Source organism: Megascapheus bottae, chromosome 6, assembly GCF_031878675.1.
Source record: "Megascapheus bottae isolate mThoBot1 chromosome 6, mThoBot2.hap1, whole genome shotgun sequence".
In the NCBI taxonomy this organism is placed as follows: Eukaryota; Metazoa; Chordata; class Mammalia; order Rodentia; family Geomyidae; genus Megascapheus; species Megascapheus bottae.
Window position 1 is genome coordinate 72786857 of NC_143514.1, and position 12115 is coordinate 72798971.

Here is a 12115-nt window from a genome sequence, read left to right on the forward strand (position 1 = left end):
ACAGGCATAAACCACTGGTGCCTTTTCAAGAGTTAAATGGGTGGGGCAATCCACTGTCAGGGAGCATCCGCATTGTAGAAAAAAGTCTTAGGTATGAATACATTCTACATAGCCTCTGTCTCCCAGCAAGAGGCCATTTCCTCAGGCAGGTCTGCGACAGGGATTGACTCATTACCCTGACTCTCAGTGAACTAGAGACTAAGTGACTGAGGCAAGCAGGAGGAAAAGAGCAGGGAAGCTCCACCTCATGACCACTGGGCTGGATACTGGGTTCAGTTCTTAGCTCTGTCACATATCAGCTATGGAACCCCATATGGAACCTCTCGGAGTCCCACTTTCCTCAGCTCTTCCTCTGAAAAACACACACACAGCATCTCTCCCAAGATACTTGTGAGCCAATCAATGAAAACTGCCAGGGTTGGCCATTGTCTTTCTCCTGGTGGGGAGGGATGTGAGGCTAGAGTAAGTGTTTGGAAGATGAAGACTGGCTGTGGCAATGGGCCATGGGAAGAGATTTGTGATTTTGCTGAGAGTCATGTATATGTCACTGACAGCTGAGCTGCAGAGAAGGAAAAGGTAGATAGGAGGTCTCTGGGAACTTGGCATGGCTCAGGTAGAGAATACCCCTGGGGTTTCAAGTCTCCAGAGGGACCAAGGGACCAAGAAGCTGCAGAAGCCCTTAAGTCTGAAAAGCAACTCTGGGTACCCACTTCTTTGGTTTCTTTCTCTACTCATCAATGCCCGGATCAAACATTTTTACAGTCTGGTGGCCCGGTGGGCCCTCTAATGCCCTCCTTTGCCCAGCAGCAGGCTGATGACCCCACTGTGCACATAAGCGCGGCAAGGAAGAGATTAAGAGCTGGCAGCTCTTAGGCTGTGTGCTGCAGGGCGGAGGCCAGGCCACATCATGGCCCTTGGAAGTAGCCAAGCTGTAGATCAAGCTGGGAAATCTGGAGAGAGGCAGATGGAACTATCCCTCTGCCCTTTGCTTTATGACATTTCTTGGCACTTGATGTTCCAGAGGCTGGGACAGTCACTTGGGGGCAATTGAAGGTCATAGGACAAACCTCAGGGAAGCTGGGCAGAGAGGTCCTGTCATTCCCGGTCTCCTCTGCAGCCAGCCACATGAACAGTGTTGACCTCGAGTGAGGCAGAGTCCTTGTGCTCACCCATAGGCTTCTGAGTTGGGGAGGCCTGGCTTTCCCCTCACCCTGCCCAAGAGCCCAGAGAGAGTCTCTCTGGTCCTCAGACATGAGGATACTGGAATGCCAGAAGAACAGGATTCTGAGCACACAGATGTGACTCTGAAGCTTGGAACCTTACCATCTCCCGAGGCTTGGTCTTCTCTGAGAATGGCTTGAGACCTTCCAAAGCCAGAAGAGGCATTCCTCCACTGTCGGGTCAGGACTCGGGAGCTGACCATGCGAAAGGAGGAACCTGTGCAGAGGGCAAGGACAGGCGCTCAGTACACACTCATGCACCAATCCTCACCTGTCCTCCAGGCTATCTGTAACAGGTCTGGCTTCTACCTTCCAGTGAGCATAAGGCAGGGAGGTGGGGGCGACAAGAAAAGACTGGGAGCTTTGGAATCAGAAAGACCTGTGTGAGGCCCAGTGCCATCTCTGACTGAACTTCAGTTTCCCCATCTAGCTAGGCAGATAGATCGCAGAGATCAAATGTACCAGGGGGAAAAGAAAGCTGTTTTTCTCTGTTTGCTGTTCTAGAGACCCAGGTTCCAGATTCATTGCCACTGCAGACCTGAAGGTCTGGGAAGTTGCCAGCCTTTGAATTCCTGGGCATTGTGTAAATGGAAGAGGAATAAAGTCAAAACCTTCAGGGATGTTTAGGGAATATCACTTTTAGACAAAACTTGTGTAAAAAAATGAGAGGTGAGCTGTGTGTGGTGCCTCAGGCCTGAAATCCCAGCCCCTTGGGAGGTGGAGATCAGGAGATTGGAGTTCCAGACCAGTCTGGGAAGAAACATTTCTAAGACTCCATCGCCTGTGGTTTCAGCTACAGGCAAAGCACCCTGGCCAGATAGTGATGACGCGGGGAAGCCAAAGCAGGAGGACCGCAGTCCAGACCAAAAACATTCAATGTAAAGAGGTGTGGCTCAAGTGGTGAAGCACCTGCCTAGCAAACCAGAGGCCCTGAGGTGCACTGGGAAAGACAAGCTGTGGGCCATAGTCCATTCATCTATCAACTCCTCCTGAGTGCTCCCTCAGAAGACAGAGTTTCTGACTTTGTTTAATGCAGGCCTGCTACATGCCGTTTCCTAACTTGATTCTTCCGGTTTGGGGAAGACAAAAGATTAGGTTTGCAGTTTCTTAGCCCCGATGCAGGGAGGGAGGGGGTCTGTAGTGGTCTAGAATGACATTTTGGAACTTGGAGTGGTCAGGCCTTTGATAATTTAGTACACAGGACTCATTCCTGGATAACTATCAGTGAAGTCATTTGTATTTATTGTGCATTGTTTTGTATGTTGTATTTTCTACAAGGAGAACACATAGGATTGCTTATCTATAGGTGGGAAAATATATTCAAATCATTTTCCTTTGGCAGGGAGAAGGACCCAGGAGCCCCCTACCACTGGTCCTCAAACCATCTGCCCAAGGCCTTTTTATCTCTAGACCCTAGCTTACACCCTCCCTGTAAGGAAGGCCCTTCTAGTATCTCAGCCCCTCCCCTAGTGCCTGGGCTGAGTGGCCCTCGGGTGCATACTCTGTGGGCCTTACCAGCGTTGGGGTACTCTACCACCATGGGCAGGTAGCGGCTTTTGCTTGTGTCCACAGGTACGAAGGCTGTGTACTTGCTGATGATGTTGCAGGCCTTGCTGGTGTGCACGGCATTCACCTGGTAGCGTCGATTAGACCCTGTGGTTGGAGGAAAGCCAGCGTTAGACTTTTGGTTCTCAGAAAGTCCTGCTTGTGCCAGGCACCAGTGGCTCATGCCTGTAATCCTAACTACTCAGGAGGTAGAGATCTGAAGATCCACGTTCAAAGCCAGCTCAGGCAGGGAAGTCTGCGAGACTTGATCCCCAAGTAACCATCAAAAAGCCAGAAGTGAAGCTATTACCCAAGTGGTATAGTACCATCTTTGAGTCAAAAAGCCCAGGCCCTGAATTCAAGCCCTAGTACTGGCACAAAGCAAAACAAAACAGCAAAAACCCCTTCTGTCTGCCTTTACTTGACATTTTAATTTTGTCTAATGGGAGCCTTGCTGCAGGACTTTATAGGTCTTCCGACCTGAGCTAGTAAACTGAAAGTCAAAGAAAAGGAGAGTGCCGGGTCACAGCCGAGTTAGTTGTGGAGCTGAGATTTGAACTCAAATGGTGTGCCCTCAATGTCTAAGCCCTTTTATTCAACAGGAACAGTCTCTGTGACTTGCCACAGAGGCTTCTAGAAGGGATGTAAGGGGGGGATGAATGCTTTGCAAACTGAAAGGGGTAGAAAAAAATAACATGCATTATCCCAAACCACAAATAAAATGTACACAAATTATGTAAATAAACCAGAAGCCAAAAATACAGCTATCATATAACTCTTCTTAAATTTCTATCTACTCGTCAAGATCCCACTAGTTAGTTTCTGGGGAAGTCTGCCCCAATTCTTGAACGCAGTTAGCTGCCTACCATCCTTGTTACACAATTCTTGGATCCCTGTGCTTCTTCAGGATAGCTTTTAGGACAAATGCACTCAACTGTTTGGGTGATTGTTGATCAATGTTAGCTTCTCTGCTGGTCTGTATCAAGTGCTCATAAATTAGGCGGGCTCTGGGGGAGGGGGGTCACTGCTTTACTGGGCAGAACAGGCCAGGCTTTGGCAGGACCCCAGGGGATCCCCAGAGATCCCCAGGGGATCCGACAGAGAGAGAAAGAAAGAGAGAGAGAGAGAGGTCTAGGGACACTGTGGAAAAGGTGCCATTGTTCCTAAGAAGCAACTGCCATTGCTGTTTCTCCCTATGGGGGAGGGGGAGAAGCATTGGGGCATGAGGAGTGTGGTAGGGTAGGGTGAAGAAGGGGTTGGAGAAAAGAGAGTGGATTACCCGGTAGAGGAGGGGGAGGTGATGAGCTCAAGAGCCCAGGGGTCACCTGGAGACAAAGAAGGCAATTGGAGAGTGACAGGAAGCAGGAGGCCTCTGTCCCATCAGGGTGAGAACACAGTCCTGGATTATAAAAGTGTGGTGGTGTGGGAGGAGTGCTATGAGGGGAGATGCGAGGAGGAGGAGGAGGAGAAGGAGGAGGAGGAGGAGGAGGAGGAGGAGGAGGAGGAGGAGGAGGAGGAGGAGTTGGTGGAGATGGAGGTACATTGGCTTATGGGGGCGTTAAGGGGAAGAAGTGGAAGGGCTGGAGGAAGGGGAGGAGCAGAATCAAAAGGGTGTGAGCAGGGCTCTCACCCTGCCAATGGGCAGGGCTTCATGAAGAGGGTGGGGGTGGGACTTGGAAGGAGGCCGGTTGAGGAGAGTATGGATTATAGAAGTGGGTGTGGCACTGTTGGGGAGGCTGGGAGAGGCTGGGGTTTGGGCTGGGAAGTAGGTGGGCCACTGGCTGGGACTGACTTGAGGAAGGAATGGGCAGATCCTGGGAGTGGGCGAGGCTGGATCCTGGAGATGCGCAGGCTCTAAAAGTAGGCAGGGCAAGGAAGAAGAATGGGCGGGTCCCAGGAGTGGGCAAGGGTGGGAAAGAGTAGGGGTGGGCCCTGGGAGTGGGCGTGGCCAGGGAGGACTGTGGGCGGGGCCCGGCCCTGTGGGCGGGGCCCTGGGTGGGCGTGGTCATGGGAGGGCTGAGGGGTGATGCGCGGGCCCTGGGGGTGGGCTGGGGGCAGAGGCAGTTCTGAGGCCTCTCGACACTCACCTTGCTCGATCTCGTCCTCGCGCTCCGCCAGCTGCTCGAAGTCGCGGATGATGGCACGGGCTGCCAGGTGGTGGAAGGTCTCACTCCACAGGTCGGTGTCACGCGCGTTGCGTTCAGGGCTCGGGGGTCCCAGCTCGAAGCTTACCTCCCACTCCAGGTGTTGGCTTTCACGTAGGCCTTTGACCAGAGCCTTACCGAGCACTGGACCTGGTGTGCTGGGCCTCTCAGAGTTGGCCCTGTCCTCGGACTCAGCCATGGGCTCCCAGTCTGGGGATGTCTCAGCTCCTGCAGCGGAGGAGGCCTGGGGTGGCTCTGTGAGGGGTGGGAGAAGACAGTCACAACCCGCATACATCACCCCTCCCCAGGGAGCAGACAGCTCCTTTCCCAGGACAGCTGGGCCGCACAGGCCTGAGAGGGACAGACCTACATCCCAGGAAGCCTATACCTGAAGGGTGCAGATAGGATGGGGTGGAGACACTTGGATAGGGAGAACGGAGCTGCAGCCTGGAGGGGACCAAGGCCTAGGTTAAAGGTGGAAGTGGTGAGTCCCTCAAAACAAGGGTGGGGCACAGCAGACCCTCAAGAACCATAGACACAAGCACCGGCCCTCTGGACTATCATCTGAAGTGGGGCCACACTCAAGGATTCTTCTCTGTCCTTGATTAGGTCGGGGCCTTCAACACTTACCCACATCCCCAGGGCTGCTAGTGTCCATGGCAGGCTTCAGGCTGGGTTCAGGTTCCTGCTCCCTCATGGAGCTCCAGGCCTGGGGCTCTTGGCTAGTGATCATCATGGGCTGGCAGCCTTGAGGCAGCAGAGAGGGCCTTCGGGCTCCTGGGCCTCGGAGTTTGGGGCCCTGGCTTAAGTCTTGGCCACTGTTAACCAAGGGCTAGGGGGTACAAGAAGAGGAAGAGGCAGAGCCCATGGTGGCTGGACCCTCCTTCGGACTCCAGCTACAGATCTCTTCCTGGGCATCACAGTTCCTCTAGGAGCAATGCCCCCCAGTACCCCACAGACTCCATGGACTTATGACTGCATATGTGTGTGTATCAGTATTGGAGCTTCAATTCAGGGCTTGGTGCTCTTGCTTGGCTCTTTTAACTCAAGGATGGCACTTACCCTCTTGAGCCATGCATCTACTTCCGGCCTTTTGCTGGTTAACCAGAGATAAAAGTCTTGATGGGTCTGCCTGGGCTGGCTTCCAACTATGATTATCCTCAGACCTCAGTCTCCCGAATAGTTAGGATCACAGTTGTGAGGCACCAAGGTCTAGTAGGCTCATGACCTCATCTCCATTACCCATGAGAAACATCAGCAAGAAGAATCCCAAGCTTGGGATTCTTGGGTAAACTCCAAGCAACCAAAAAAAAAAAAATCAACAAAAAAACCCCGTGATAATTCTAAACCCAGTTTTTGGTTTTTTTTTTTGGCATAAAGTTTAAAACTTTTTCGTGTATAGTTAAAATTATCAACCTTTTTCCCTTATGTCTTCCCATATGTTGTGCTTAAAAAGGTCTTTCTACTCAAAAAGTATTCTAGAGTTTTTGTGATTTTATTTTTGTTTGTATGTTTAAATCTTTGATTCATAGGGAATTCAGTTTACTGAGGAGGTAGAGACTGGCTTTTCTTTGATTTTTTTTCAAATCAAACTATTATCCAAATCAACAGTATTTATTGAATTCTGTGTCCCTCTGGGTTTTCAGTTCTCCCCTTGGAGCCCAACACAGTTTTCATGTTCAATTGACTTTGTTATGGATTTTTCCATCTATTGGTTCTGGGTCTGGTACAGTAAACATTGAGAGGTAAGAGGGCATGCTGAGAAGTATATTTAGCAAAAGTCATTTTTAAGAAAATACCCTTCTAGAAGAAATGACAGGAAGGGGAAGGGGTAAGAGTAAGTACGGAAGGCTAGCAAAAAGACTAATGACGAATACAGTCCAGTTGAGGGGGAGCTTATTTGTATGTAGGAAAATAGAACAACAAAACCTGTTGCAGGGGCCAGGAGTTTGGCCTAGTAGTAGAGTGCTTGCCTAACATACATGAAGACCTGGGTTCAATTCCTAGGTGCCACATACATAGGAAAAGCTGGAAGTGGTACCTTGAGAAAGCCCAAAGACAGTGTTCAGGCCCTGAGTTCAAGCCCCAGGACTGGAAAAGGAAAAAAAAAAAAAAACCCTGTTGCTTTTTTTTTTTTTTTTTTTTTTTTTGGTGCCAGTCTTGGGGTGTGAACTCATGGCCTGGGCCTTGTCTTTGAGCTTCTTTGCTCAAAGCCAGTTGCTCTACCACTTGAGCCACAGCTCCACTTCTGGCATTTTGAGTGATTAATTGGAAAGCAGAGTCTCACAGACTTTACTGCCCGAGCTGGCTTTGAACTACAGTCTTCAGATCTTAGACTCTTGGGTAGCTAGGATTCTAAATGTAAGCCACTAGTGCCTGGCAAGATGAAGGGATTAATCTTAGCTCTTCAGCTATTGCTTGTCAGAGTAAACATCTGGACACTACCTTCATTGTGAGGGGAAGCTGAGTTCTGAGCAATCAGGAGTAGATCGCACTCAACAGAAAGATTTCTTCACACCAATGTGGGAAGATGCCCGAAATAAAACCATGTTTAAAAATTAAATTGTGACTTCTAGATCATAATTGTGCAAAGATCACAGGATTATGCCGGCATTTGCCAAATCTCATCAGCACTATTTACCACAACACTTGCCCAACAGGTGGCAAAAACCTGTTGTCCCACTATTCAGGAGGCAGAGACAGGAGGATTGTGAGTTTGAGGCCAACCTGAGCTATATAACAGGACTCTGAAAAACAACTAGGGCAAAATTTAAAAAAAAAAATGAAAAGAAACCCAAACAACTCAGCAGAAAGAACAGCTTGTACAATCCATTATTTAAAAATAGATGTATATTGTGTATGCATATGTGTTTGTGTTTAGTAATTCTAGAATCAAACACTCAAGTGGGTGTTGGCAGGATGAGAGGGAGCTTTTTATTTGTACTTTATATCCAACTGAATTGTTTGAGGGTTTTTATTGCAAATGATAGGTAGTATTACTTTTGTTACCAAAAGAGATTGTTTTGTGTGTGCACACATGCATACATGTGTGTGCTGGTCCTAAACTCAGTGTCCATGTGATGTCCCTGAGCTTTGTTGCTCAAGGCTAGCACTCCACCACTTGAAACACAAGTCCTTTCCAACTTTTTTAGCGGTTAATCAGAGATGAATGTCTCATGAACTTTTCTATACATGCTGGCTTTGAACTAAGACCTTCATATTTCAGCTTCCTGAGTAGTTAGGATTATAAGCATGAGCCACTCGTACCTGGAAGGATTAAGCTATAAAGATGAATTTCAAAGATGACTGGGAGTGGGTAGGGGACAAAAACATGAGAAGGGCTATCAATGTGTAACAAGTAATGCACCTACTACTTGACGAATGTAACTGTAACCCCTCTATATACATCATCCTGACAATAAAATTTTTTTTTAATGAATTTCAAGCTCCTAGGAAATGAAAGAACTTTTAGGCCAAGAGTTAACTTTGAGTATTTCTGGGAAAGAGAGTAGGCTTCTCCCTTAAATGGGGACCACCTTCCTCTCTCTGGGCTGGAAGTCTTAGAAATGGCAGAAGAGATTAGGAGAAGGAGACTGGTTACTCTTAGGGTAGCCATCAGGGCAACTGGTACTCAGTCATGACTGTTGCTGGGCCAGGGGGATCCCTAATCTCCCTCCCCACACTGGAGACTGGGTCTCTCCACCTCTGACTCACATTGGGTCAGAGAGAGAAACTGAAGTTGCTGTGGTTTCCATGGCAACAGATGAGTCTAAGATCTAGTTCTTCCTCTAATCAGAGGTGGGGAGGGAGGGGAGAGAGAGACAGAGACAGAGACAGAGAGACAGAGAGCATGTAGAGTGTGTGTGTGTGTGTGTGTGTGTGTGTGTGTGTGTGCACGTGCATGTGCATGTGCACATCATATTAGGAATCATATTAGATAGGAAGGGAGAGAGGGAGGGAGAAGGAGGAAGAGAGGAGCACTGATTGGATGGGTGGGAAAAGCTAAGGAGCCAGCAGATGCAGAGAGAAGCAAGCAATCCTGCCTGAGATATCCCCAGCAGCAGGAAAGCTGAAGGATACCTGCTGTCCTGCCAGCTCTTTATCACCCATCCGCAGTGCTGGAAGAGCCCTCCACTTAGTGGTGTTGTTCCACATATGCCATGTTCCTCAGTTAGCAGATGGGGTGGGGGGCGCAGCGGGGTTAATAATGGTTTAAGGAAGAGTCAGGTCTGGCACCAAGGCTAATGCCCTCCAGTTGTGTCCGGCAGCAGGGTCCCTCTGGCTAAGCAAAAAGAAGGGCTTCAGGGGCAAGGTGGATGTAGATTGCCTGTGGGCAGGTGGAGGCAATGGTGGGAGCAAAAAAAGCTGCCTTGATGGGATGACAGACTCCTGACAAATCTATATAAAGCCCATTCTTAACAAAACAGGTTAAACCACCAGGTGGCTTAGTGCGGTGGCTCTCCTCAGGATGCCACCTTGTTGCCTCTTGTGGGTAGTTTGGTTGCCATGACGGGGGCGGGTCTTGTTATTCTTGGCCCTTCAGTGAGCAGAGGCCAGGGGGGTTCTGCCAAACATTCTAGGGTACCAGGTACAGCCTGGTAACCCCGCCCCTACTCCCAGTAGTACTGTGGCTGAGAATCTGTCGTGTGGCAGAACACTGGTTGCCCTGCTGTGGTTCCTAGGTAGGTGCTGGGACTGGCAGGAGGCGGCGTGTGATGGGGAGAAAGCAAGGGCTTTGAAGGCCAAACAGAGGTCGTGGGTCGCAGCCCCTTTGAATGGCTTGTCTGAATAGCTTGTCTGACCTTGATGTTCACATCCGAACTGAGTTAGGAGTTGTAAATCTAATGACAGGAGGTTCTAATGCCCTGTGCCAATTGGTCACACCATGTGGCCTCATGAACTAATGATTAGCGAGGTGTCATTGATGGAGCAGTTGAAGGTCCAGGACAGGTAGTGTGTGTGTGTGTGTGTGTGTGTGTGTGTGTGTGTGTGTGTGTGTGTGTGTGTGTGTGTGTCTATTCCTGGAGCTACGGGATCCCTGCCTTAAGTGTTAGAAACTAGCGCTATGTCTGATCAGATAGGTCTGAGGTCTCTACTGCCCAGTACTCAGCTGGCCTGATGTTAAGTGCTGGAGAGGCCTCGTCCTCATGGTTAAAGCTCCATGGGAGCACAGGCTTCCCCAAGGACTGCGCCCTCCCCCCCAACCCCACCACCCTGCTTGGGTACCTACCTGCAAGTCAATGTTCCACCGAGGGCCATCCAGGCTAGGCTGACTTGTGAGTTCCTGCAGCCTGGCTTTTCGCAATGGATGTTTCTTGGCAGTCACAGTGGAGTCACTGGATGTGATGGCCCTTGAGCGGGGCTTGTGGTTGGTGATCTGATTGGTGCTGTACGCTCGCTGTCGCTGGAGTTCGGGTCCTGGGCACGGGTGGGTGGGTGGGTCAGGGTGAAGGGTAATGGAAGTGGAAATGTCTTAAGCTTCCTATAGAAGTATGTGAGCAGGCCTCCTCTGGCATCTAAAGCCTAGTCTGTTTTCCCAGCAGCCCTTTTCTGCTCTCCTGTAGAAGTACCGTTGTCCCGCCTAAGTGCGCCTACCCCTACGCTTTTGTCCAGGCAGTTGCTTTTCTTTTTCTCTTTTGTCAGTCATGGGGCTTGAACTCAGGGTGTGGTGCTGTCCCCAAGCTCTTTTGCTCAAGGCTAGCGCTCCACCATTTTGAGCCACAGCTCCACTTCTGGTTTTTGAGTAGTTCATTAGAGAGATGAGTCTCATGGGAACTTTTCTGCACCAGCTGGCCTTGAACTGTGACCCTCAGATCTCAGTCTCCTGAGTGGCTAAGGTTACAGCCATCTGCGCCAGGCAGTCTCCACTGCCGGCATTTCCTCTCCATTTCCAGCCCTAAGGATGAGTCCCTGTGTGAAGTCTGTTGGTATCCTCAAGTAGTATCCCCGCTCCCTCTTCCTTCTCCCTCGGCTTCCATCAGAGTCAAAGCCAGTTGTGTCTCTCACACCATTTGGGGAGCTCCCACAGGAGGTGCTAGGTGGGTCTCATCTTTGCTTCTTATACTCAGGATTGGACCTCTAAGAGTTCTGTGAAGTAGACAGCTCTAGACTCATGACCTATATTCCACCTCTTGACAAGGTCCCAGAACAAGCCCTGGCTTCAAACCCCCAAGTCTCAGTTTCCTCTGGAAAAGGGTATACTCCTTCCCCCTCCCCATCTCCATAGCTGCCCACCTTCCCCTGTGGGTTTTGTTTTTTTTTTAAAATCATGGGCTTAGCAGGTAGTTAGTGCTCAATAGAAGGAGCAATCCTCATAGCAGCAAGGCAGAGAGCTCAGAGGACCAACCGGGATTGGTGGTTGAATCTGCGCTGACTAGCCGGCCATCTTTGGCTTGCCCTAGGTTGAAGGATGCCCCCAGGCTCTTAGCACTGTCTCCACTGTCTGGACCAAGTCCTTCATCTTGAGACTGGTAGAAGACGGAGCTGCCAGATTCCTGAGATTGTAGCATGTTGCATTTCTGCCTCTTGTCCTGGAGGGAGAAGCAGGAGGAGGGGTTGGGTTTCATGGGAGTGTGGCAGTGTGTGGGTACCAGAGCGAGGTGGGCAGAATAAGAGGAAACGGCAGAATAAGAAAGTGGGCTTGTTTGCTTAGTGAATTTAGGCAAACTTCTGTTCAAGAGAGGATGAATAGAATTATTCTTTCTCATATCATTTGTGTTATTTTAAATCATTGACATCATTGGTTAATTTTCAAAAAAGTTAAATTCTAAATGTCATTCCTGTCTCCAAATAGTTGAATGAACAAAGCAAGTCATTGATTCCTCCATTTCATTCTCTCTCTCTCTCTCTCTCTCTCTCTCTCTCTCTCTCTCTCTCTCTCTCTCTCTCTCTCTCTCTCTCCCTCTCCCTCTCCCTCTCCCTCTCCCTCTCCCTCTCCCTCTCCCTCTCCCTCCCTCCCTCCCTCCCTCCCTCCCTCTCTCTCTCGGAGGTAATTTTTGTTTTAAAATAACTGAACTTTAGAACATCTGCCAGCAACTGAGGGACTCTGAGTTCAAACCCCAGTTCTGCTAGAACAAAATAAAACAAACATACTACCAGTGTGCGTGCGTGCATGCGTGCGTGTGTGTGTGTGTGTGTGTGTGTGTGTGTCTTTCTGTGTATACACGCACACACTGATATTAGGGGGCTTGAATCTAGGGCCTGGGT

At 49.7% G+C, this 12115-nt stretch overlaps 1 protein-coding gene across 1 annotated transcript in view; it reads right to left on the bottom strand.

Annotated features, from left to right (window-relative positions):
- Positions 1-12115, bottom strand: part of Vwa5b1 (von Willebrand factor A domain containing 5B1) — a 45521-nt gene that overhangs the window by 6108 nt on the left and 27298 nt on the right. The window contains exons 13-19 of the mRNA XM_090335685.1: positions 11252-11439; positions 10827-10880; positions 10140-10344; positions 5540-5741; positions 4853-5164; positions 2736-2873; positions 1324-1437 (exon numbers count right to left, since the gene is read on the bottom strand). Of these exons, the coding sequence (XP_090191811.1) occupies positions 1324-1437; positions 2736-2873; positions 4853-5164; positions 5540-5741; positions 10140-10344; positions 10827-10880; positions 11252-11439 (1213 nt within the window). The remainder of the gene's footprint in view (positions 1-1323; positions 1438-2735; positions 2874-4852; positions 5165-5539; positions 5742-10139; positions 10345-10826; positions 10881-11251; positions 11440-12115) is intronic.